Source organism: Aristolochia californica, unplaced genomic scaffold, assembly GCF_029961685.1.
Source record: "Aristolochia californica isolate CCGP_79_NKW_82.1479 unplaced genomic scaffold, dmAriCali1.0.hap1 SCAF_2, whole genome shotgun sequence".
NCBI lineage: Eukaryota > Viridiplantae > Streptophyta > Magnoliopsida > Piperales > Aristolochiaceae > Aristolochia > Aristolochia californica.
In genome coordinates this window covers 1513018-1538143 of record NW_027181881.1, presented here as the reverse complement: position 1 = coordinate 1538143, position 25126 = coordinate 1513018, and the positions used below count along the sequence as shown (strand labels likewise).

Sequence of the window (25126 nt, the reverse complement as noted above, 5' to 3'; positions counted from 1 at the left end):
ATTGAATCAGAACGCCTCCACGGAAGAGCCGCCTTCGCCTCCAAGGATCCTTCCTGGAAGACAAGTGCATAAAAGTTGTTGAGTTACAGGTATTGCTACTTTTCTTGACTGTTATGACCTCCAGAAACGAAGTTACGTTTCTGAAAGACAGATCTGGTCCTCTGAAAGACTGTCCGGGCTTTACGCATCGTACCATTTGGGATTCAAAAGGACAGTAACAGGAAATCTTGTCCAAAATTTATTCGCCTCAATCCCCAAAATCGTAGCAGACATCACCCTATCTGGTGCAGGACGAGAAGTGAGGAGCGATGTGGAGGCCAGTTAAATCAAAGAGCTCCAATTTGACTACTACTGTCACTTCAGGCTCGAAGTGGGGCTTCTCACGAGCGTCTCACTGGACGAGATTCTCTTGATTTTCATGCGGTTGCGTTTTGTGCTTTTGTCGTACATCATGGGGCTGGTGGAGCGTCCCATCGGTAATTTAGTGGGCGTTGTGGGGGCCCACTGTCGACTTGGTTAATAAAAATGCGAAACTGCCTGGAATGGCTTCATACTTCACCAGTTTAAGGTTAAAAAAAAGTAAAAACTAAAAAAATTTAAACGACCATGACGTGGTTGCTTTCGTGTGGGCCCATGCGTGACTTGCTAATACCAACGTACTAACAAATCTCAACTGAGGTTGCATTTCTTTTAGCCCTCCCTCCCAACTGAAGCGGGCATAGGATTCTGAAAATTCTATTTTAGAAAAAGAAAGAAAAATAATAAATAAATAAATAAATATTAGGATAGCGAGCAAGAAAGCTTGGAGGGGCGGCGATCCTACATGTGATTTCCCTTGCTTGAAGTGAAAGTTCGTTTTTATGTATCTTAAAGGTAGCATTGCACACAGTGTGGGTCCCACTTCTCCATCTCGTACTCTCTTCTAACGTGACAATTTTTTAATTTTATTTTATTTTTTTAATTACTTATTTACTCGTAAGAAAATTTCAAATAAAATATTCAATAATTTCATTAAAAATGTTTTAGATTCTAAGTACTTACTTCCTTTATTAATTTAAAATTCATTTTTTATAGCGATTATTTTTCATTTATTGCTCTACTAGAGGGGGGTAAATTTGTAATTTAAAGGACTGTAGTTGTTGTATTTATATCAACATGCCTGAGAAAATAAAGGAGATGATTCATGGTTGAATGTAGATCCCTTTAAATTCCATCCGTCACTCTCTCTGTAGTTTTCAAATTTATCAGGTCCTACCTATAGAGCTACTGTCCTGTAAACTAATCGCCAAATCCCAAATAAAAAAAATCTGTATTTGGTAGTGAGCTCTCTAATTTGTCTCTCTTTGGTCTCTCTCGCTTCACCCATTTTAGCTCTGCAAGACGGACGCTCTCTCTCTCTAGTCACTCTGTCCTGTGTCTGCTGCATGTTGTGAACTTTAATGGAGTTTTTCCCTTTCGAAAGGGCTAAAGGTCTCCTCCATGCGGCCCTTTTTTCCTAGCAACGTTGCATCTGGTGCCCTGAAAGGCTTTGTTTTCTCTGTGCTTTGAACGAGGGGTTTCAGATTCTTTACCTACGTCCTCGGATCTGACTCTAATTCGTCTTTCTGTCAATGTAGCGTGTTTTCTTGCCTGCCAGGCTTGAAAGATCGCTGTATGTTGAGCTTTTGGTGTCTTTTTGGGTTTTCTTCTGTTCGCAACTGAGGGTTTTGGGCGGACTGTGATTTGCTTGTGGCTACTGTTTGGACTTTGTTGATTTGGGGTGGGAGAAACAGCGTTTCTCTGTTAAAATGGAGGTTTTGGCTGCTCTAGGTAGCCCTAGATGCTCGCTTATGGAGACTACTTGTGGAGCTCTGCTTCGAGAACTTCAGGTCTCTGTTACTGCCTCTTCCTTTTCTTTTAAGCTCTTTTCGTTTCTAGAAGGGGTTCGAAGTTTTTTAGTGGAAGTTGCAGAATTCGACTCTGTTACAGTTTTGTTCAGTTTTTATCGTTTCGTTTGCTTCTTTTATGTGTTTGTTATTCTGTTTTCGATCGTTATTTCTTTAGCGTTGGGGTTTTGAGAAGCTTTGTGCTGTTTCTTGTTTTTGTTTGTTTTGGTTCTGCTGCTTTGTTCATTATTTTTTTAGTTGTTAGGAAGATAGTTGTCGTTTGAAATTCCTTTTATTCGTGGTTTGTTGAAGTTATTGGAGTTTTTGCAGTTATTGCTTGTTTTTTAGTCTAAACGGTTATAGAGTGAAAAAATTGTAGCTTACTTGTTCCCACTCACGGATTTAGGACTACAATTGCTGTTGATGGGTGGATTCTCGTAAAAAAAGGGTTTATTTGGATTTTTTTTTTCTTTTGCAAAAGGTTTTGCGAGGATTTTTCACTCTACTTTCCTTTTTCAAGAAAATAATAGCCTCTTGAAATTGAATAACTCTTTTCAGAGGCGAAAATTGAAGGCAGTTTTTTCCTCGTATTGAGAAGGGAATCAGGAGAAAAGTAATACAGTAATAGCGGATGCAGTATTTTTATTTTATGTTTTCTTTTCTGACCATAATTTGTAATTCTATTTTTCTTCTTGAGCAATGTAAAATTATTTCATAATTGCGTTCTCTGATGAATTGAGAATTTGCACCTGTTGAGCGTCTTTATAATGTTATTGATAAATCCTCCATTATGTTACTCACTTTATCTTTGTGAATCAAAAACTGTTTTAAATGTTTTAATTTGTTTTTCCTGGGCAGCAAATTTGGACTGAGATTGGTGAGAGTGAATCAGAGAAAGACCGGATGCTTTTAGAACTTCAGAAGGAATGCATGGCAGTATATCGTAGAAAGGTTGATGAATGTAGTAAGGCCAAAGTATGTCTCCATCAGACTGTTGCAGCAAAGGAAGCAGAGCTTGCTTCACTCATGGCGGCCCTTGGCGAACATATTCATCTTCCTCAGGTGCTTTTATTTTAAAGTTACTACCTCATTTGGTTTACTTACTTTTATGAGACTTTGGGAAATGATTTTGATTAATTTCTTTCTTTCTTTTATTTGTTTAACTTGAGCATCTTGACGTGCTGGAAAAATCTCCTCCTATTCAAATGCTGAACCATCAAAATATAAGATATTACAAACTATACGATAGGCTAAGTGTTGGGAAGTAGTTGCTTCCCAATACTTCATGCATATAATGCAGGTCTGAACGTATTCTGAAACTTCTTCAATTGCCCTCTCTCTTATTATGTTCCTATGTGTTCATCTAAACAACTTTTTTAAAGCTAATGTTAGTTTCATCGCTTTTCTTGCAATTGTATCTTCTTCGTTGGTTGAATTGTTCCTATGAGAAATTCTGAAAGCCTCTGAAAATAATGAATGGCCTTCCTGGAGGGTACAAAGATGGGATACAAAGTTCTAAATTTTGACTTCAACATTGTGTAAATCATTAACATCGTCTCGAAATAAAGATTCCTGAAAAAATCATTTTGACATTTCTTTTTCTGATAAGGGCTTTTGGACATGAGAGCTAACTCTGTGAGATGTTTCTGATTGTCCTGTGCCTGCTGCGGCCCTAATTGTTTTAGTTTACAAGGAGCAATCTGGAGCAAGCTGACTGGCTTATACTGGCGTTTTCTCTTGGCCTATGTCCTTATTAGTACCAAGATTGAGATCCAGTCACTAACCTTTTAGTGTTGTTAAATTTCAATTCTCTAACAATGGCACATCTCAGGGATCATAGCTTTCACAAACAGAGGATTCTAATGAATCAGAAAATTTCGAATTCCCTAAGTTTTTGTTTGCTCATTAGATTGTAAATGTTTGCATCCAGACAGATAAGAGGTTGACGTCATTGAAGGAGCAACTTGCTTCAGTTACTCCCCTTGTGGAAGATTTGAGGGCAGAAAAAGAAGAGCGCATCAAACAGTTTTCTGATGTTAAACAGCAGATTGAGAAGATCAGTGGAGAGATTTTGGGTTACTGCTATCCAAGTAATACAGCAGCAGGTCATCATAGTGAAGTGGATGGACATGATTTATCACTGAGAAAACTCAATGAGTATCAGGCACAACTCCGCAGCCTCCAGAAGGAAAAGGTTTGCTTGTCCAACTTCGTGATTACTTCTGCTTCATTATTTCTATGGATTGACAAAAATTTCTGGTTTTGGCTTAGAACTGGTCAATTTAACTATAGCAAACCCTTCCTGTAGTTCAGTAGTAAAACCGGCCTGAACAACCTCAACTCTGGTTAGTTGCTTTCAGCCTAATTTTCAGATGTATGAAAAATGATGACAAGGTAGAAGTAGATAATTGGTTTACTATTTTTGGGCATTATGCTGTTCCAGTCATGAATGTGTTACATTTGATAACCTTTTCCACTAAAATTTTGATTGTTTTCATTGAGGTTAACAGAGTAAAGTGATCAATCTATTAGTTTGTTAAATGATTTTTAAAGTGCCTACCCTACCAGGACCTCCATATGTTTCTGTAGCCAGTTAGGAGAACCCAATTGATGAGCTAAGTGCAAAAACTTCCGCATTGATAGATTAATATAAGTCATAGATGCAGAATTATATATTGATAACCGTTCAAAGATATTCATGACACATCTGATTATGTTTTTGATATCTCTATTTGCTGTTCCCAGTCTGATCGGCTACACCAGGTTCTCGAATATGTGAACCAAGTACACTGTTTATGTGGAGTCCTAGGACTGGATTTTGGGAAGACTGTAAGTGAAGTGCATCCAAGTTTGCAGGAATCAGGGCCAGGGCAGTCAACAAACATCAGCACTGACACATTGGATGGCCTAGCTCAAATGATTCTTAAGCTAAAAATGGAGAAAAAAGACAGAATTCAAAAGGTATAGATTTCTCCTCTTCTATTATCCATGTTCCCCATTCTTTCATAAGCTTCATGAGTAGTTGCTGGTGTGCAGCTGAAAGATATTGTGGCATCTCTCTTTGAGCTATGGAACTTGATGGATACCTCCGAAGAAGAAAAATGTCAGTTTACTAAAGTTACCCGTATTCTTGGATTATCAGAACAGGAAATTACATATTCTGGTGTTCTTTCAACGGAAATTATAGAACGTGTACGGAATAAGCTTTCCACCTTTCTTCTTCTGTTGATTTTTCCCATTAATTGGCTTTAGACATCCAATTTTTATGTTTGTAACAGGCATCATCAGAAGTTGACAGGCTGACTAAACTGAAAGCAGGCAGAATGAAGGAATTGGTGTTGAAGAGGAGGTCAGAATTGGAGGAAGTTTGCAGGAGGGCCCACATTGAGCCTGATACGAGCACAATACCTGAGAAATCTGTTGCACTCATAGATTCTGGTAGGAGTTTATTTGTTCTTAGCACCATTCAGTCCATGCAGCTACAAATTTGGCTTCTTCTCATGAAGAATTATTTTCTGGCTCATCTTGTTTTAGGCATTGTTGATCCTTCCGAGCTGCTGTCCAACATTGAAACGCAAATCCTGAAAGCTAAGAAGGAAGCATTGAGCAGAAAAGAAATTATGGACAGAATTGATAAATGGCTTGCTGCCTGCGAGGAAGAATGTTGGCTTGAGGAATACAACCAGGTAAACCTCTTTATATAAAGGTTTTGTTAAGCATCAACTCAAGCCTCTTGTTTCATAACATCTTTATGGCAGTTCTTGTTGATTCAGTGTTAATCCATTTTTGAACTAGAGAAATTAGGGTTTAACTCTTAAATTGAATTTTCTGTTCACTTCTAGGCTGTGGTGAGTTTGTGTGAGTTATCCATGTTGAGCATGCCTAGGTATCAGATGTTTCCCCCTTCGGTCTCCGTATATAATCTCTGATGATAATTATTATAACCCATCCTGATGTCCAGGGGATGATGGACAATCTAATAGAATTTCATACTTCTTATTGTCTTGAAACTATATTGTGCTGGATCCATATGATGCTCGTCTTACTTGGATCAATCATGTGCTTGTTCCAAGTTCATGTTTCCTCAATTCTCCACTGAAATGCAGGACCAGAATCGGTACAGTGCTGGAAGAGGAGCTCACATAAACCTCAAACGTGCAGAACGAGCCCGAGTATTGGTGACAAAGATCCCTGGTATTCCTTGTTTTAAAGTTTGAATATCGCAGAGCTGAAAGTTTTGTCTCTAAGCTAACTGGGATTTAATATCTAGGCATGGTTGACACACTAATGAACAAGACATTTTACTGGGAGAATGAAAGACGTGTGCCCTTTTTGTATGATGGGGTAAGATTGAGCTTTCTACAGATAAATTGAGGCATACTTGACTCCTAATATGTTTTATAGAGTATGACTTTATGTGCTGCTTCTGTCAATTGAAGGTACGACTAGTGTCAATCTTGGAGGAGTATAAAATTACCAGAAAACAAAGAGAAGAAGAGAAGAGACGGCTACAGGTACCCTATTGGTCACAATAATGCATTTTCTCATTTGTCATTTAAACAAAAATTTGCATATTGAAAAATAAATAATTCATTTCCTTCACATGCAACTAACAGTTTTTGAGCTGATTTTTAACATCATTGACCCCTGCAGAATCAAAAGAAGTTGCAGGATCTCCTTCTTACAGAGAAGGAAGCTATCTACGGTTCTAAACCCAGTCCAAGACGGAGTAGCAGCTTTAGGAAGGCTAACGGGATTCATTCTAATGGAAATGGGTCCATGGCTCCCACACCTAGAAGGTTGTCAGTTAGCGGTGCCACACCTGAGCTACTCACACCACGATCTTACTCTGGACGTCAAAATGGGTACTTCAAAGAGACGAGAAGATTAACAACTGCACCATTGAATTTTGTAGCAATCTCAAAGGATGATACAGCAACATTTATCTCTGGTTTTGGTTCAGAAGCAGGATCTCCACCAAAAAGTAAACTCTCCACGTGAGGCTACTATTAAATAGGAAACAGCGTTGTATGGAACAGAAAGCCACCCGTTTCAAGGGCCTCCTTGTAGACAGGTTTCCATCCAAACAATTTTGGCTGGCATGTTCTGATAAGTATCAGTAGTGAAAGTGGACTAGTTTTCTTGCTGCCTATTTACAGCACACAACCTTTCAAATGATGGGAGAGGGACATGCTGCAAGTGAATTGTTGCAGATGTTTGGTTCCTTGATTTCTTGGGATACAGAAGGAAAGGATGATCATGATGTTGACTGTAAATTTGTATTGGAGGTGAAGGAAAAAGCCTTTGTGAATAAGATTGTACACTAGTGTGAAGAATTAACTTTGAAGAGCTTGGGGTCTGGGAATTGTTAACTGTGAAAGAATTAGAGGTTTGGGCAGTCAGCACAGATTGCTACTTGATGATTATGTTTCTTTTTCTTTTACATGTGAATTAGGGGACAGTGTGTGACAGTGTTGACTAGTCCTTTTCACTCTTTCGATTTGTTATGGGTCAGAGTGGTGTAACAGTACAATTGACGGCGCTGTCTCGTCTTATACGCTCCTGTATCCATGAGATTTTGCTGGGCTACGCGCCTTTGCTCCCTAGAGTTGAACCGTCTTCTGATGTTGGGGTCTGTCCCTACCCACTCCCTGTTCTACAACAACAGCAAAAATAATTTTTTACATGTAACTAGAGAAAAACGTCAACAGAAGCCCAACTCAAAAGTAATGCCTCTGCAAAACTGCAAACTGATATTACACCCGTTTTCTCCTGTATTTGGATAAAGCTTGTGAAAGTTGGGACTCAAACCATCATTTGATATCTGACTTCTGAGAGAGCTATCCGAGATCCTTAAGAGCATGGGTAGAGGGACTCCTTTTTCTCCCGCTGCAGCACAATTTTCCACTAGAAAACACTGGACAGGATGAATGAAACAAAATAAGAAATATCTTTTAGATTTCAAGCTCTCCCCCAAAATGATATCCTTTCTGCTAAAAAATACATTGAAATCTTTTAGAAACTTCTAACTCTCTGGTCCATCCACAGAGCCGCTCTATCTGGTATAATGACTTTTTTTCCAGCAATGCTCCATTACTAAAATCATAAGGTATATGAAATTGTCAGCAGCAGTTTGGTCTAAGTTTTTTACACACTACACAAAAACGTCATCGAGTCCCTACATCATTAAGCAGTACTGCCCCAATAACCTCAAAGATGCATCACACTCATTCTGTTTCTCTATCTGGACAATGCTTGTTGAGACTCTTGAGGCAAGCGGAAGACGCCTCATCTTGGCATCTTGACTTCTGAGAGAATCATCTAAAGATCCTCAAGGGCATCATAAATGAATTAGTTGCGGGTAAACTCGATTGAGGGAGGCGGATTTATTTTCTCCCTCCACATGTTGGAATCCAGGTTAAACTGGGTTTGCCGCAGTTGCAGCTGGAAGCCAGCCAAGATCAAATAATTGTAGTCAGAATGGGAAACTTCATTCTAGATTGCACGAAGTTAGGATGAGGATAAGGAGATTGGTCTTCAGGCTTAAAAATAGGAGTTTTAAGTTTAATTTGAATTCTGATTTCTCTAAGGCATTCGTCGCCTATATGTAATGTTTTCTCTTAATACAACCCAAGAAAATGGGCATAGCACAGTAGTGTTCAGACGCAGAAAAAATTCCTTTTGTTATTCTCTTTCTATAACTTTCCTCTCAGTTTCGATTTTCAAACCAAAATGTTATATTGGACCAAGGCTATGAGAGCTTAAATTCAGATTTGCATCTAGAAATAAGGAGCTCGCAACATTTTTCAAGCCAAAAAAACCGATGTCTATGAGATCAGACAGAGGAAGGAGGAGAACAGGGGACTCCAGCCTAAAGAAGTTCACTTGACCTTGTGAAATCCAGAGAAAAAAAAAATAAATAAATAAAGAAGGCACGTCCAGAGTGCAATTTTACAGGTGAAGGGATTGGCATTTCTCTTCCACACTGACAAAAAAATGCTTCAATACGTTCTTTGCAATCAATTTCAAGAGAAATCCCAATTCCCTGGCGTCCAGTAGTGATTCAAATTCCTTTCTCCACTTCCTAAGTATGATGGAAAAGGTAATTTTAAACATTGGAGGGAGAAGATGGAAGTACTATTTCAATATCAGGAGGCACTTGACAACGTTAGGAGGGGCATCCAAGATATGAAAAATATCTCAGTTCTTCTGGCAGATGACCAGAAAACCATATGGATGAAGTGGAAGAAGAACAGCAAAGCACTCTACTATATTATGCATTCAATTGACTCCTCTATGCTCAAGAAAAAGTCTAGGATCAAACAGCGAAAGAGGCTTGGGACACCCTGTTAAGAGTTTATAAGGGGGTGGCAAAAGTTCAGGAGACGGGGGTTCAGAATTTGTCACACCAAAATGGGCTATTACACCAAGAGACAGCAAAATCCATGTCTGACTATTTCAATCGGATATTGGCCATTGTCAATCATTTGAAGGCCAACAGCGAGAGATTGAAGACAAGCAAGTAGTCAAGAAAGTCCTAAGATCTCTTACCGCTAAATTTAATTACATCGTGACCGCCATTATCAAGTCGAAGAATCTAGATCAGCTCTCAATAGATGAGCCAATGGTTCTCAAGAGTTGGCATTACAGAATTAGCTGACGTTGTAGAATGATAAAAACAAGTTGTCAAATGCACAAAAGAAGGGTAGACAGTCCAATGGCTAGGTAGGTGCACAAAAGGAAGCAACATGAGGGAAGGATAGGTCCAATGTCCAGTGTTTAAAGTGCTAGTACGGCCACTACAAGTCCCAATGTTCCCAATTAGCAGAAGGGTGCAGCACCCAAAGAACATGCAAAATTCGCCAGCTATAGTGTGGAAAGGATCGACTTCAAAAGAGGGTTACAGTGAAGATTTGTGGAGCATGCTTACTTTAAGGGGAGGCTAGCACAATCATAAACTAAGCAGAATTATCAAGGTTACTAAAATAATGTCTAAGCTTAATTAGGAGAAATGTGTCTCAATCTAATTAGGAGATGCTTACATCAATTTGACAATGAGATAGATAATTTTATGTCAAGGTTAGTTTAAGGGAGGCTGTTGAATCCACGTTAAACTAAGCTTGCCACCATAGAGTTGTAGTTGAAGAAAGAAGCCAGGAAGGATGAGATCAAAGAATTGTAGTCAGAGTTGGAAACTTCATCCTAGATAAAACAGAGTTAGGATTAGGATAAAGAGATTGGTTTTCACTTTTAATACAACCCAACAAAATGGCAGAGCAAGGTTGTGCTCAGATGCAGAAAAGTTTCCTTTTGTAATTCTTCTTCTGTTACTTTCTTCTTGGTTACAATTTTTAAACCAACATCCAGAGATTCCCAAACATACAAAAACGCAAGATAGCAGCACCCAAAAAAACTTTTACTTGGTAATTCATTTAGTTGCAGGGACCTAACAGAAAAAGAAAAGAAAATTCCCACAAAAATAACCACGGCTGAATCTCGAAAGATTTTATAAAACCTCCACCTGAACATTCTATTCCACTTCTTGCAAATGTCACTCGATTAAAGCATCTACATCCAGTACATCAATAAGTCAACACCAGGGACAAGGCATCTCTTATGGTGAATCGTTGGCTCTATCAAAGCAAGGAAGAGAAACACCAAGAAGCGAAATGGAGTTAGAAGCGGCATCGTACCTTCGTTGAAGTTATATAAAAAGTAAACGGTCAACCAGAGGAACTCGAGCAGAATGTTACTACTGTAAGCCATCCCACAGCATCACAACACGAAACCCTTCAAATAATCAGGGTCCTTCTTTGCCCGCTCCCGAAACTTCTTAAACCACCTGTCCAGAATATCCATGGGAACCACGAGCTTACTTCCGTCCACCCCACAAAACGACTGCATAAAATTAAACAAGTTTTCCCCAACTTTGAGAGCGAGGTGTTCGATTTTTCTCTGGGCAGTCACGTCGAGGCTGGGGAGCGAGCTGAGGTCCTCCACCGAAATCCCAATCTTGGCAGAGAGAGGTGGGGCGTCCGCAGGAGTGAGCTGCATTTGACCCCCCGGAGGTGGCCACGTGAGGTTAAGGACAGCGGACGGGCGCGAAACGTGAACGGCACCACAGTAGACAAAAGCAGAGGCGGGCGACTGGACATAGACGGCCAAGGCTTTGTCGGAGGCAGAGAAAAACCATTAAGAAGAAAAATGCACACCTCTTTGATATCATCATACGCTTCGCCTGGAAAACAAGGAATGACGTTATCAATTAACCTGCAGTGATGACTGAAATTCCAGCAATCAAGAAAGTAGAGATTGAGCCAGTACCGACGAAGGTATTCATGTCAAGAATCCAGTGGAAGGTGTCAATTTGGGCGAAAGTGGAGAGGTCAATCGGGAAACTACGATTAGGAAAAACAACCCCGAACATTGTGCACGGGCGCAGCCGCAGCTATTTCCCCCTTACAAATATGTAATCCTCCTTCTGTGAGGCGTTTCTTCGCACAGATGCCGCGCGTGGGTCTATGAAAAATGAAACGGAACTATGGCCAAGCTTGGGATGCGAAATCGACTGGAGGAAACTTCTAGTACCCTGACGAGCGAAAATTGAGAGGGCTTACGCGAGCCAAGGGCCCAGTTGGTGCGCCATAAGGAGAACCTGGGTTGGGCTGCCAGAGTCCAAGGCCCAAGGCGATACTCCATCAGCAGAACCCAGATACAAATTTTAAAAAAATATATATATTTGAATTTCACTATTTTCTCATTGAAATTTTGTTCAAAGAAAATCTTTTTATTGACGTCATTGTGTTAGTGTCGACATGCGCGGAGTAATGAACTCATTGTGTCATTGCGTTTGGCAGGAAGAATTTCACATGATATATGCTTTTTAAAATTTTATATGTCAAATCACTTCAACGCCAGGAAGAATTGCAAAATTTCCACCAAAATCCCAATTTTACGCGAGAGGCCGCGAGATTCCATGGTTTTGGTACCAGGGATGACTGTGCTACAGCAGCGCTTCCAGAGGTTCAGTTCATCACCACAAGGAGACCGCCGGATTATTTTTTCTTTCTGTAGATAACAATTGCAATATTATTATTAATAATGCTACCGCATCTCGCAAATCTCTAGATAAACAAGCTTTTCCAAAAATAAAGGATGGATGTCCTCACTTTCGGTATTATAATCGCCATTATTGTCATTTTCTTCGTCGTCGTCTGTTTTATCACCGTTGAAGGCACCTGCAGACGCAACAGCTCAAAGTAGTTGAGTGAGAAGAATTAGTCCTTGTTGTAAAATTATTGTTATTATCGTTATCGTCTTTCAGATACGTGAATTTGCGGTTGCAGGGGGGAGAAAGCCCTATGGAAATGTCTGTCAAGGTGTTTATTCTCGCCTTGGGAGTTTTGGTTTTTTCCCTGAGACTTTGCCATGCGCATGAGGCAGAATCAGGATCGTGCCCTTTTAGTAGTCATGCCTCTCATGACCATAATCATCATCATAGCCACCGCCGTGAGGTTGAGAGATCTACGAGATCGAAGCTACCGGAGGAAATGGCGGAAGAGGAGGATTTGGAGCTGTACGGGTTCAGTCACGAATCTGTTGGCGACAGTGGTGTTCAGGGGCTATCAAAAATTAGTAATTTTCTTCACTCGTTTGCAATTGAAATTGTAATGGATGTCGTTGTTGACTACATTCTGAAAGGCCTCGAATGCGGAGTTTTTATTGAAAGCTCTGAAATATGTCTCATTAGTTATTTTTCTGGTATTAAGGTCTTTGGGGCAGTGCGATGGGATGCTCACTTCTGGTGAGCATGGCTTCTCTTGTCTGCATAATTATTTTGCCAGTGATTTTCTGTAAGTAGCTTAGCCTTGCCTCTGGATTTTGATTAAATTTCTGTTTGGTTTAATGTTTCCGTCTTATAACTATATATAATTTCTGAGCTTTCAGCGCAAGGAAAACCTTCGAAGGTAGTGGTTGATTCGCTGGCTGCATTCGGGGTTAGATACTTTCCCTCAGCTTATATTTACAGTTTCCATTATGCGATTTTCCTACCAAGAAGATAGTAAAGTTTATTCAACCGATCCTTTATTGACTGCTTTACTTCTCTGACCGAGACTACATGCCATTAGGAAGTTTGTCCTAGTATAGCTCCGTTAAGAAAGCTGATTTGCTTTTTTCATTTACCAATTACAAATAATGAGGTCATTAATAATCTGCTCCTCACACAAGTTTCAGTTGTATGTTGTGCTTTGTTCTTGTGTCATTATCGTGCAATGAAAGTTCGAAAATGGAATACAACTGAGACTATCTTGGTTACTACTTTTCCATTATTTCTTTTTGTAAAATTATTATTAGACGACCATCTGATCCTGAATGCTTCTTCTTGGCAGGCAGGTGCCATGTTGGGAGATGCTTTTCTTCACCAATTACCGCATGCTTTTGGTAAGGCGTGAATTGGAAAGTCATATGCTTGCTATTCTACTATTTGGTCTTTCGAAATTCAATGCATGCTCTCTTTTGGAGATTCTTGTGGTAATGTGGTTGCTAGTTCTTTGTGAGGGTTTACATTACCATTGTAGCCTGTGATCTATGTATGCCTGTTTTTGTAGTTCTCTGCAAAGCTGCAATTAATAGTTTTTGTCCCTTTGAGCGGCCCTCAAGAAAATAGTGACTAGATCTAGATTTGGAAATATATGTCTCATTTTCCGTTCTTTCATGGGTTTGTTTATTTTTGTGGTCTATTTCATATTTCTAAAAACGTTTGTCGCTTTGCTTGTCTTAATATGGTAATAAATTCTGTTGCATCAAAAAAAGTATTTTTCTGCTGCCATCATTTGCTTTACTTGGTATGAATGTCTAAGATCCTGAGTAGTCCCACTTTTGTTTTTCATATACTCCTGTATACCATAGTTTTTTATGTATGGATGTGAATCTCAGAAGTCTAAAACAGTAGTTGCAGTTGTTTGCTTAGAGTATCTTTACTTGTCAATGATTTTCACAGTACTATTCTCTTTTCTCCAGGTGGTGGGCATTCTCACTCCCATGAACACCATGTGCATGATGGTCATGCCTACCATACTCTTGGACATGAAAGCTCTCATGCTCATTCTCTTGAGGATCTTTCTGTTGGATTATCTGTCTTGTGTGAGTTTCAGGACCTTGATTACGTTTTTCTTCTGGTTCTATATTTTTTGTTATTCTATTTCCTGCGTATTTGTTGGACAGTTTTCTCTAAAAAGGTACTTCCGACAATTCCTACATTCAATAATACTTTAGATGTGTCAACTTTATGGACATGTATTAAGTTGTTCTACTTTTCCAAAATGATTGAAATTTCAATCTGGAGCTCCCTGTAATCTTTCTTTGTTAGAGTTGTACAACTGGAATCTTCTGTGTCTGACACTCTGCAACTGTCTAGTTTGTATAACTGTGGTTCATGTCTGTCCGTATCTTTTGCTGATTTTCACGAGAGGCCCTGTTGTAGAATCAGAAGAAAGATAGAGGGTAATTGATTGCTCAGATAAAAAGGTCTTCTGACGGTGTTTAAAAAAAAGGTTTTTTGACTAAAACCAAAGCCAAAAGAACAATAGAGGTGGTTTGGAGATTCTGTTGTCTATTTGCATCCGGTTAGAAACTGCTATTGCAAACTCCTTGAAGTTCATTATGGCTATACTGGCTTTAGTTGGAGAATAAAAAGCTGATGAAAGAATGATTATCTTTTCGTCTGACTAATACTCATAAAAATGAGAAATATTGTTTCTGGAAAAGAAATAGAAACACTTTCTTTTTCTATGGTGGTGCTAAAGCTTTTTTATTGTCCAAACTAACTGGTGTTAAGTTCTGCAAAAAATAACTTCTCTTTATGTGCTTGCGCCTTTTTACTGTGTTTCCTTTCATTGAAGGAACTTTTGTATGATTTTCTACTGACCCATTGTAGAGATACCTGCATAGTCAGAAAGTTGTGACCCACACAGCAGGCTTTATAACTTGCCAAGTTACATAAAAAGATGACTTTGTGTCAATTTATTTATTGTAATATAAAAAACAGAAACTATAAGTAGTTCAACTAGTCAGTATTGAAAACTTAAAACAGTCCCCTTATTTTGTGCAGTTCTAGGTTATCTAGGCTCTTGACTAGATCAATAAGCTGTTGGACATTTTGATTTGGTTTTACTTTAAAAATAAGTAAATCAAGGTAAGCCTGAAAGCAAAAACAGAAAGAGGGAGGGGGGGGGTGTTCCCTTACAATGAGTTATTGAAGGGATGTCCCCTGTTTACCTAAGGAGTCACCCAACTGGTTGGCTGATGTCAGGACATTACTGCAAAAACAAGAAAACCTAGAAGAAATGTCTTTAATTTCACGATAAGCCTGCTAGTGCCTCCAAGATGACTTGGCAGCCTTAGACACCAACTGATCACCACATTGGAATCACATTCAACCCAAAGCTAATTTCAAATCAATCCTTGAAGATCAGCATCAGGGTGGTTACATTGGTTTTCAGATACATTTCGGATCCCCTAAAACCTGATACATATCAGCCAATATGATTGCCTCTATTGACCTGTATCAGCCAGGGTGTAATCCGATGTATAGGCCAACACGCCATACATATCGGCGATACACCCATCCCTGATCAGCACACTGTGGACTGCTTTTAAGGTGTTGAAAATATTTCTCTCCTCTTTTTTTTTTTCAAATGGATTATGTCTGCCAATTTGGTTTTGCTGTATGAATACACTACTTTGCTCCAAAACTTTGACACTGAAAGAGGTATCATTGGTTTTGGAAGCCGATTCTTTCTTTATAGGCGCTTTCATCATTACTGACTGAAGTGGATAGTTTGGTTAATGATGAGGTCCTTTGTTTTTTTATTGTTGTTATTTTTAGTCTTGGTGTCATTACTAATTTGACAGTTGTAAACCTTAATGATATACATCTGTTTGCAGCTGGAATTGTACTATTTCTTCTGGTTGAGAAGATTGTAAGGTATGTTGAGGATCATTCCACTGGAGGACATGAATTGGGTCATGGTCACCACCACCATCACCATAAGAGCAACAACAAATTGAAGAAAGGTGCAACTGATAAAAGTGACTCAAAATCACATGTGGATGGCAAAAAACTTGATCCACAAAACAATGATCTTCGTAAGGTAAACTTGCATAGGGGTTTGATATATTAACACTCCTTAAGCAACTATGAACTCATTACTCATGAGGTGTCCATTAAATTAGAAAACTGTTAATGATATCTCATAGAGGAATTACAGCATTTAGTGCTCCAATTCATTGATAGAACTGTCTGTTTGTATATGGAATGTGAATTATGGATGCTTTGGATCCTCTATGCAGGGTAGCATGCTGGATCAAGTTTACTTAGGAATAATCCTAGTCTCCAATCAATGAGATCGGAATCAACAGTCGAAAAAAAGTGATCTATAATCTGTTGGACCCTTTCCATTTGTAACAATTCTCCAAACAGCTAGAATTGTTGCATCCTTGAGATTTTTTAATTGCAGTGTTAAATTGTTAGTCATCATCACATATCCCATAAGGTTGCCTGTCTGCATATATCCACAAAAATATAAATATATTCAATAACAGAGGTCTGTGGAACCTGTGTAGAACAATTAAATTAAATTAAATAGTAGGGAACTTATTTTATTCTATGAATAGTATTTGTTAAAAATATTCTAATGTTTTGATTGGTGTGTAGAGAAGTGCTTCTGGGGTCACGGATGCTGACAAGTCTGATCCAGACATTTTAAATAGCTCTACAACAGAGGAGACAGTCTTGGCTGGCAATGGTCCCGCTCAATCGCAATCAAACTTAGTTTTTGGCTACCTAAATCTCTTTTCTGATGGTGTTGTAAGTTGGTATATTTGATCAGAAAATTTTTACATTTTTTACTCTGTGGTTGTCTGTAAAATGCAATTTCTGCATATTGATAAACCATTTATGTGATTTTGGCAGCATAATTTTACTGATGGGATGGCTCTAGGTAGTGCTTTCTTACTTCATGGTTCAGTTGGTGGATGGTCTCGTACTCTTTTTCTGCTTGCTCACGAGCTTCCTCAAGAGGTTTTTTCCTTAAATCTTTGTTCATCCTCATTAAAATGCGTGAGCATGTCCTACAAAGACGCTTTGTGTTCTTTTTTCTCATTGGCAGTAAATGAAAAAACAACAGGAATTGGAAAGATAAATGTTAGTGGTACTTGTACTTCAAGGGAATAAATGGGACTGTAAATTTTTCTCTGACCTCTTTTGATTGCCTCAGTGAACAATGTGTTAACCCATTTCTTTCTTCCTTCAGGTGGGTGATTTTGGGATCTTGGTAAGATCTGGTTTCAGTGTCCCAAAGGCTCTCTTCTTCAATTTTTTGTCAGCATTGGTAGCGCTTGTGGGGACCGCATTAGTGAGTACTCTATTTGCCATGACATATATATACTCTTTGAGTTTTGCTCAATAGAAGAGACAATGTCCTCACCATCCTACTTCTTACAGGCCTTGCTCTGGGGGAAAGACCCAGGACAGTCTTCGCTGATCGAGGTGAAAATCCAAGGCCCATTACGTTTACATGTTTGTTCATAATATATACAAGCATCGTTAAAAAGATTTTTTATATGTTCTCCAGGGATTTACAGCTGGTGGCTTTATATATATTGCTGCTGCTGGAGTGCTTCCAGAAATGAATAACGGAAATACTAGTTTTAAGAGTACTGTAATTCAGCTAACAGCTCTGCTTATGGGAATGGGTGTTGCCCTTTGTATTTCCCTTGTTGAGTAAGATTCACTGGCATTCTTGTTAACAAGGTAAAAGATTAACGAACGTTTTCAGAACTTTGGACGGAAATAGACATTATTCCAGATGCAGTTGCTGAATTATTGGCCAAAGCAAAAGAAGGAAACAGTTGCTGCGTTTGAAGCCAATCCAGATTTCTAGTGACTTGCAGGATACTTGATTGGCATGTTGATCGCAATTAGAGGCAGCGCCGGAAGCTTCTGTCTGAATACCATTGGCATTTTGGTCTTATGACTCTATAGCACATATGTACCATCTTCTGGATGATATAGATGTTACTTGGGTAAACTTTGGCATAGTATAAAAACTTGATTTGTCAATGCTCACCGAACATGCAGACATCTGATTAGGGATCTTTGCGATCCTGGTTGTTGTGAGGCGTTGTTTTTACAGGATTAATCAAGGAATTTCTTTTTTTCTGCTGGGATCGAACCCTCATTCAGTGTTTACTAAACTGATATCCACGGTAGAATTTCATTGATAATTTGTACTCTGGTTTATATTATGTATAGAGAGATACAGAAACTTGTGCATTTTAGGGCAGACTTAAGCAGTTCAGCATGAGCATTTGTATCCAGTGACATTTAATTACCTATAACTGAGTCTTCTTTAACAAAATTTTATGCTCTACAAGCTCAGCTGTTGTGATTGGTTGCTCTCCCGTTAACAATGCCTTCATATTAGGTGGTACAGAAGAATCGAATACTTGCCCTTGTTAGGATTCATATTCATTGCACTCTTGAAGCATTTGTAGGATGCTGCGCTGCTGTGAACTCCCCAAACAAAAGAGGCACTGCATATTCTGGAGTAGGAGCATGATACCTTTTTCGCACTGCAGGAGGTTCTGGGGAAATCACCATTTCTTCTTCATAAGCTACGGGTAATTCCACTCTTTTCTTCCGGAAACTTTCTATGCTTCTCTCGTTTCTCATTCCCCCACTCTTCATTCAAAAAAAAAAAAAAAACTTAGTGTCAGAAAAATGGAATTTCCTTTTCTAGCACTGAAGTTGTAGAATTTCTATGAGAAAGTGGGTGGCTGTTTGAGTACAGTATCACATCATATCATAACTACAGAAGCTGTTGTAGAATACTTCCCGTTTTGCAGTCCAAAGGAAGCTGGTGGAAAGCAACTAAAAGCTCTGTAAGGAATTCAAACTTGCCTCTTAAAAGGGCTCACTTGTCTAGTAGAGTGCATAGCATCATGTTTAAAAGAGACGAGGAAAAGGATGATTTACTGGTGGCTGTGGTGGCAACTTCACATGACAATGTAACTGAATAGTTGGAGTCAACTCGGAGGAATTTTCGCAGACCCAGTAAGTACCAGGTGAGGTAGTGATCAATCATGGAAATGACATTGCAAAGTAAATATGTTGAATCGGATTTAAAGACAAAAAAAGACTTACATTTGGAACAGAAGGATTTGGCATTGGACATTTGAGGGGTCTGTCTTCATCTGGTGGCTCGAGTGGATGCTCTATGGGCATAAATTCGATGTCAATTTCCATCACATGACTCTGTACGTTAGCTCTACTGCAATCCGTTTCTCTGGCGCCACCTCCAGCTCGGGCTTCACTGCCCTTCTTGTTCTACAATAGGCAATGCAGTGCATAAAAAACAAAGAAAGAAGCAAGCAAAGCACAAGGATTTTCCACGAAAAGGAGCAAAGAAAGAGAAAAAGACTTCATACTGGACCATTATCAGATGAAAACCCCATGGAAACTGTCATATGCTTACACGAAGAACAAGAACAGAGATTCATAAAGAGTAATATGAAAAGAATGAGCAAAATCTGGAGGATTTAGGGAAGACGAAGCCCTTTCGCACAGTGGCTTTTAAAGGTGATGTGAGCGAGATAAAGAAAAGCTTAAAGAGAGTGACAGAGGGGGAATAAAGGTCGCAAAGAATGCATGAAAAGAAGTACCAGGAGGGCGGACTCGGATCGCCTGTAGCCTGGAAAACGAGAAAAGATTCCTACTAGCGTTCCTTTTCTCTCTTTTCCTCTGTACACTCCTTTTCCCCGTCAAAAAAGAGGGTATAACAGTGTGGAACCGTGATTCCTGCACGGAAGGAAAGAATGTGTTTGAAAAAATGGCTGTCCGTGTGTATCATAATATATATGGTCAGACCGTTACTGGTTTTTAGAACGTTTACAGACGACTGATAATCTTTATATCATTTGTCCCGTTTTTGTAGAATTACAATCTCCCAACGAGCAATTTTACTTCCTATTCTGCCTTGAGCTGAGAAAAACCACAACTGGAGAATAATTTGATTTTCAAGTGAGCTTCTAATTTCCCCAATTTACATGGAACCCAGATTCATTTTCATTATACATCAAGTAGAGATAAAGATACTCTGATGGCATTCACTAATATCTCAAATAATAAGTACAATGGTAATAGACTATAGATGCCAATGATTTTCAATGCAGTTTAGACTGGTGAGCCTACTGGGATTTACAGCAGAAACTACAAGCACTCGAACTGAATGTCCAGAATTACCATGCAAAAAACCCAAAATATGACCAGAAGCCCGAACGCTTTAGCATTTTCCCCAGACGACATTTTTGTCAAAGTGATCATACTGAGTAGATGTAGCAAAATGACCTTTGTTGGTTGGTAACATAGGTCAGCATATCTCAGCCACAAAATTTCAGTATAATCTGAGCTCAGACAGTTTGAATCCTGTGTTTTGTATAAGATCATGCCTTTCTCCGGAGCCATAAACTCAACAGGAAGCAGATAGCAGAGTCAATAGAAGCAAGTGATATAATGAAAAGGGCTACGAGAACCAGGGTCAGAGTAGCTGTCTTAAACTGCAAAATGCCCAACAGAATACATTAAAAAAAAAAAAAAAAAAGGACAAAGAAAAGGGTAAAGAACATATAGGATAAAAATCAGGACGATACATTTCTAATTTTGCAGCACTTGTCATGTACATTCTAATAGAGTAGTGGCACATTGAATGCATCTTCAGTGAGCAGGTAAAGTGTGACCTATTGAATTGGCTCTCTACACAGAACTTGACCAAAGTGTGACTCCAGAGGATAAAAGTACTAGGTGGGAAGGACGCAATTCCCTTCACCTAGGGAATTCAACTCAGACAATAGAGCCTAAATGAGAGAGTTGATTCTCACATAGATTACCCCATCATGAAAAACCAGATCAGACAAGAACTGACATTCACATTCTCTTTCCTACGTGATTCACTTTCTACATATACAAACCCTACCTCTGGAAACTAAACAACGACGCAGGCAGAATCAATAGAGACAGATTTGGTTTAACACTATTTCCTTTATATTTAGAAAAAAAATACATCCCACAGCATAACAGTGGTAATATTCTTTTCATTTTTATCCTGCAAGGTAGTGCTTTAATGTGTTACACCTTAAGGTTTAGGAGAGGGTCACAACTGGGGAAGCCCCTTACATAGTGGTGGATGTGGGGAAGAAAAAGAGCCTGGAGTAATAAACACTGAAAATGGCAATTTGATGTCTCTTGCAAGTGGGCTCCATCTTCAGTCCGCCCCTATTTGACTGGGTGACTAGGTCGAATTTCTTACAACACTGTTATTTTCTACACATCCCCAACCATTTGTTAGTACCATCATCTTCAACATACCTATCAAACTTTCAGATCTAAAGTGTTAAATGAGGAAAACATTAAAAAAATAAACACATATATGACAGGATGAAGTGTCAAATGAACCCTATCACCATAAATGGAGGTAATCTTTATGCAGCTGGGAAAGGACGAGCTCAGTAAAAGCTGCCTTGCTGCCATCCCTGAGGAGAATAGATAGAACCTCGATAATTGAGATGTCTCTAACCACACAATTTTGAATTTAAATGGGTAGGGTGAAGTTTTAGAGCGCAATTCTGAGGAATTTTCTCCCAAAATCTTGACCAAGTTTATGACAAGGAACAGCAGCAATGACTCAACATCAGTAAAGGTGGAAAGTTTATCAGATTGCTAAAACAAGACATAATTTATGCAACCAGAATTGTGAAGGAGTTCAAGGCATTCAATTCCACATGAAGACAACACCTGTGTCTCAGGTACCCGCTGAATGTGATCGGTACAAGAAATTAAGGATACAAAGCATGCCACCACATAACAATTTCCACAACACTCTACAAATAACCAGGGCAGGTAAAAGCAGTAATATCAGTGAACATCGAATCTTTCTGTAAAACTGTGACTAGGACGACAGCAAAAAATTAACTTAAAAATAGAATAAAAATAAAATAAAACAAAACGAACAGGAGGATACCAACAGCTAAATGTTCGAAACTAACTCAGCTCAATGACTAGAAAGGCACAAGAACAACTTAAGAAGGCAGAAAATCAGATCCCTAATACTTTTTTATTTCTTTCACACAAAGGGCACTTCAGCTCAAAAGCACTCACAAATTCTCAACTTAACTGGGTAAAGATTTTTATTTTCGTCTCACTTTAAAAAAAATTGTATTTTCTTTTTCTGTATGATAGTATGTATCATGCCCTCAAAGCTCTTGATAATAATGAATCATAAATAAATATTTGGAAGTTTTACATAGAAATACTCTATACTCCATGTCAAGAATGGCAAAGATAACTTGCTGTTAGAGATAACAAAACATCCAACATCCATCTCCATGTACTGTGTCCAAAGCTTGCAACCACAACATACGCTGTTGAGTGAATTTAGTTCCACAATTTCTTTTTTTTTTGGATGTTCCTTGTTGTTCTTATTGTATTTTCCCTTATTCGTTTGTTTCCATGATGTCTAATAGCATATATTTCTGTGGTATCAGGTATTTTTGTAGATTATTTTCTCTTAGCCCATTATTCGGCTATGAAGCTACAGGCATTATAGATATTCTTTTATGCTTCTCATCCTGCTTATAAACTTTGGATAACTGCATATGTTGTTTGGATGTTTTTCTGTGATTGTGTGTTCTTTCTTTTGCTCTTCTGCTAAAATTATTCTTGATATAAAGATACTCAAAAGCTCTGGGCTCCTAGATCTACAATCTGGAGGGACCTCATATAAAATTAACTTCCCATTACTTTTTTCAAGAACTCTATTCTTTAGCTTCAGGCAACCTGAGTAAACAAAACAGAGGTGGGAAAACATTTTCACACATTAGGTCTATCTTTTCTTAAAGACCTTCCACACATTATTTCCACTTTCTTGAATATCCATGTTCTTTATCCACATGACATTGTCAAGTCTTCCATTTAAATATTCTCTCCGTTTTACAGTTAATCAACATTGAAGATGGAGATCACAATACATGATCAATTTTTTAATACCCATAAAAACGAATCAAAAGAGTTGAGATTCCCAGCCTCAATGAAAAGTCAAATGATTTCTTTCATCGTAATCAAAAGATTAATAGACAAGGTCCAGGGAAAAAAAACACCTAAAATTATCTATGTCAAATTTTCCAAATTTTTAATGGTAAATGTATAAGTTCCAAGTCAAAATTATTTTACTCTCTTATACTATAGGTATTATGAAATGGAGAGTCTAGCAGGTTTTAACACATACTAACCGTGCTTTGGAAGGTCGGCCACTGAATGTGCTTCAGTTGACTAGGCTGCTAAAAAAGGAATGCTAGCAATGACCTTAGAGCCCTGCATATTGAAATCATCTCTTAAACGCATCTATTGCAACTAGTAGCATCAATATACCAAGATATGACAGTCAAATAGGCTGCAAATCGGATAATTTCAAGGTGAAAAAGGAATGCTTATGGATAGCAAGTTAAGAAGCAACCCTTGAATTACTGATTAAAAGATCCAGAAAACTCATGGGACAACTTTAGACTAGCAAAAGGCTGAGATTAGAGTTCTTTTTCTTCCTTCTTTAAACTTATGGTCAGCATTATAACATGTGTTTTGACCCATGAATTCAACAGAAATTTGTCGGAGGGTAAAGATTTCCCTCATTGATCAATTTGTGAGGTTTTTAATTATGATATATGACTGATGACACTCTTTACTTGGTTGGCAGAAGTTCCTAGTATAACGGTCCACCGAGTTTCAAGAAAGCCAATAGTTTCCAGGAGGACAGTTTTTTTCTTGAAACTTCATTCCATCATCGTGTTTGAAGTGAAGAATTCAAAACAATGTAATAAATCATAAAAGAGACGAGTGTACGTCTACCACATGATACACCCTTTAGTGTTGCAAGGAAAGATAGTTCATTCTTAAGCAAACGACAGAAATTCATCACAGGAATGAGGAAAACAATGAACCATACCAAAAAGCTTCCTTGATAAGACTTAACCAAAATGGATACGCATGAGATTCACCTTCGAATCCAATACCTCCATTTGCTTTCCCAGATACAGAACATTTTACAGACAAATACTTGGGAGAAGTTGTCAGGTACCATCTTGTTGAAACCTGAAACGGAATAAAAAAGAGAAAATCAAAATCATCTATAATTTAAATATGCTAAAGCTTCACAAGGCAGCATATTATCAAATTTACCAGCTGAGACGAAAACGGAAGCTTATGAAGCTTACAAAGTTTAGGTTGGTTGAACCTCTGTATCCGAAAAAACCGTTTATCGAGACTAAGCTGAACCACACCTACGAGGAAAAATCAACATAAATCATCAAATAGTAGTAAATGAGAATAATTACCATTATCACATACGCACTAGAGAAACCAGACGTTAATCCAGCTATCATCTTCCCAGAAAGTGAACCGTGGTGTCTTAAAGAATCATCGCAGTCTTATTTTCGCCAGGCGCTCAAGACAGCTTCCGCATCAGGTTGAAAGCCGGCTTAGGTGACTGACCTGTCGTCCAATAAGAAAGTGAAATAATAAAAAAATCTTGATTAAGGTTTAAACACCAAAAAAACTATTAGTCACAAAAAACATGACTAATCCTAATTAAGGTTTTAATAAAAAATATCCATTTACCAATCTTTTTGGTATTTTAATTAATTCAAAAGAAAAATTCGTCTTTTGATGGGCTCCCATACAATAGTTCGCATATATATGGTTGAAAGTTGAAACCCCCTCAAAATGTATAAAGATAAATAATATAGGCCATTTTTTATGCACATAAATAAGTTTCATTTATTTTCTTCGTACAATTAGAAGAAATTAACTTATTACTAAAATATAAATTATCATAAAAAAATAAATTACAGTCTCTTAATTTACTTGCATGTTCATCCAATGGTAAAATGGGTAATTGGTAAATAAAAAAGAATAATAATGACATCATAAAAATTAAAAAATGACATCATCATATACATAAAAACATAAGAACAATGTCACTTAATGCATAATAAAATCATTAAAAGAATATTATGAAATCCATAAAAAAAGGCATAAATATCATATAATATATCAAATATACATATACTCAAATAAAAATTTATTGAATGGGTAATTAATCGGAGGCAAAATAACCTTTCCTAATTCCGTTCTATTTAATAAGGTAAAAAAA

General features: G+C 38.2%; 4 protein-coding genes and 1 pseudogene across 9 annotated transcripts; 2 read left to right on the top strand and 3 right to left on the bottom strand.

Annotated features, from left to right (window-relative positions):
* Window positions 1–1298: 1298 nt before the first annotated feature.
* On the top strand, window positions 1299–7471 carry LOC137955428 (65-kDa microtubule-associated protein 6-like). The gene is made up of 11 exons (XM_068802363.1): window positions 1299–1868; window positions 2724–2927; window positions 3796–4059; window positions 4611–4826; window positions 4902–5057; window positions 5144–5303; window positions 5400–5551; window positions 5972–6059; window positions 6136–6209; window positions 6305–6379; window positions 6519–7471. The coding sequence occupies exons 1-11, from the start codon at window positions 1788–1790 to the stop codon at window positions 6864–6866; spliced, it is 1818 nt and encodes a 605-aa protein (XP_068658464.1). The 5' UTR covers window positions 1299–1787; the 3' UTR covers window positions 6867–7471.
* Window positions 7472–9413: 1942 nt separating this feature from the next.
* On the bottom strand, window positions 9414–11370 carry LOC137955429 (uncharacterized; annotated as a pseudogene).
* Window positions 11371–11789: 419 nt separating this feature from the next.
* Window positions 11790–18090, top strand: LOC137956454 (IAA-alanine resistance protein 1). Of its 3 annotated transcripts, none has more exons than XM_068803959.1 (12): window positions 11790–11888; window positions 12212–12500; window positions 12635–12718; window positions 12813–12862; window positions 13256–13307; window positions 13887–14009; window positions 15813–16018; window positions 16582–16734; window positions 16840–16947; window positions 17180–17281; window positions 17371–17415; window positions 17501–18090. In XM_068803959.1, the coding sequence occupies exons 2-12, from the start codon at window positions 12227–12229 to the stop codon at window positions 17651–17653; spliced, it is 1350 nt and encodes a 449-aa protein (XP_068660060.1). In that variant the 5' UTR covers window positions 11790–11888; window positions 12212–12226; the 3' UTR covers window positions 17654–18090. The 3 variants fall into 3 exon arrangements, with proteins under 3 accessions (XP_068660060.1, XP_068660058.1, XP_068660059.1); XM_068803957.1 differs by having other exon boundaries at window positions 11790–12127; XM_068803958.1 differs by having other exon boundaries at window positions 11790–12132.
* A 306-nt stretch (window positions 18091–18396) lies between these two features.
* Window positions 18397–19498, bottom strand: LOC137956455 (uncharacterized). The gene is made up of 3 exons (XM_068803960.1): window positions 19356–19498; window positions 19072–19254; window positions 18397–18609 (listed from the first exon to the last, which is right to left on the bottom strand). The coding sequence occupies exons 1-3, from the start codon at window positions 19425–19427 to the stop codon at window positions 18397–18399; spliced, it is 468 nt and encodes a 155-aa protein (XP_068660061.1). The 5' UTR covers window positions 19428–19498.
* Window positions 19499–19960: 462 nt separating this feature from the next.
* Window positions 19961–24622, bottom strand: LOC137955454 (uncharacterized). Of its 4 annotated transcripts, none has more exons than XR_011113151.1 (6): window positions 24592–24622; window positions 24326–24465; window positions 24154–24254; window positions 23973–24066; window positions 23211–23292; window positions 19961–20483 (listed from the first exon to the last, which is right to left on the bottom strand). XR_011113151.1 is itself a non-coding variant. In XM_068802398.1 (6 exons), the coding sequence occupies exons 2-5, from the start codon at window positions 24354–24356 to the stop codon at window positions 23259–23261; spliced, it is 312 nt and encodes a 103-aa protein (XP_068658499.1). In that variant the 5' UTR covers window positions 24357–24465; window positions 24592–24622; the 3' UTR covers window positions 19961–20483; window positions 23211–23258. The 4 variants fall into 4 exon arrangements, 3 of the variants coding, with proteins under 3 accessions (XP_068658499.1, XP_068658501.1, XP_068658500.1); XM_068802398.1 differs by having other exon boundaries at window positions 23921–24066; XM_068802400.1 differs by having other exon boundaries at window positions 24189–24254.
* Between the last annotated feature and the right edge of the window lie 504 nt (window positions 24623–25126).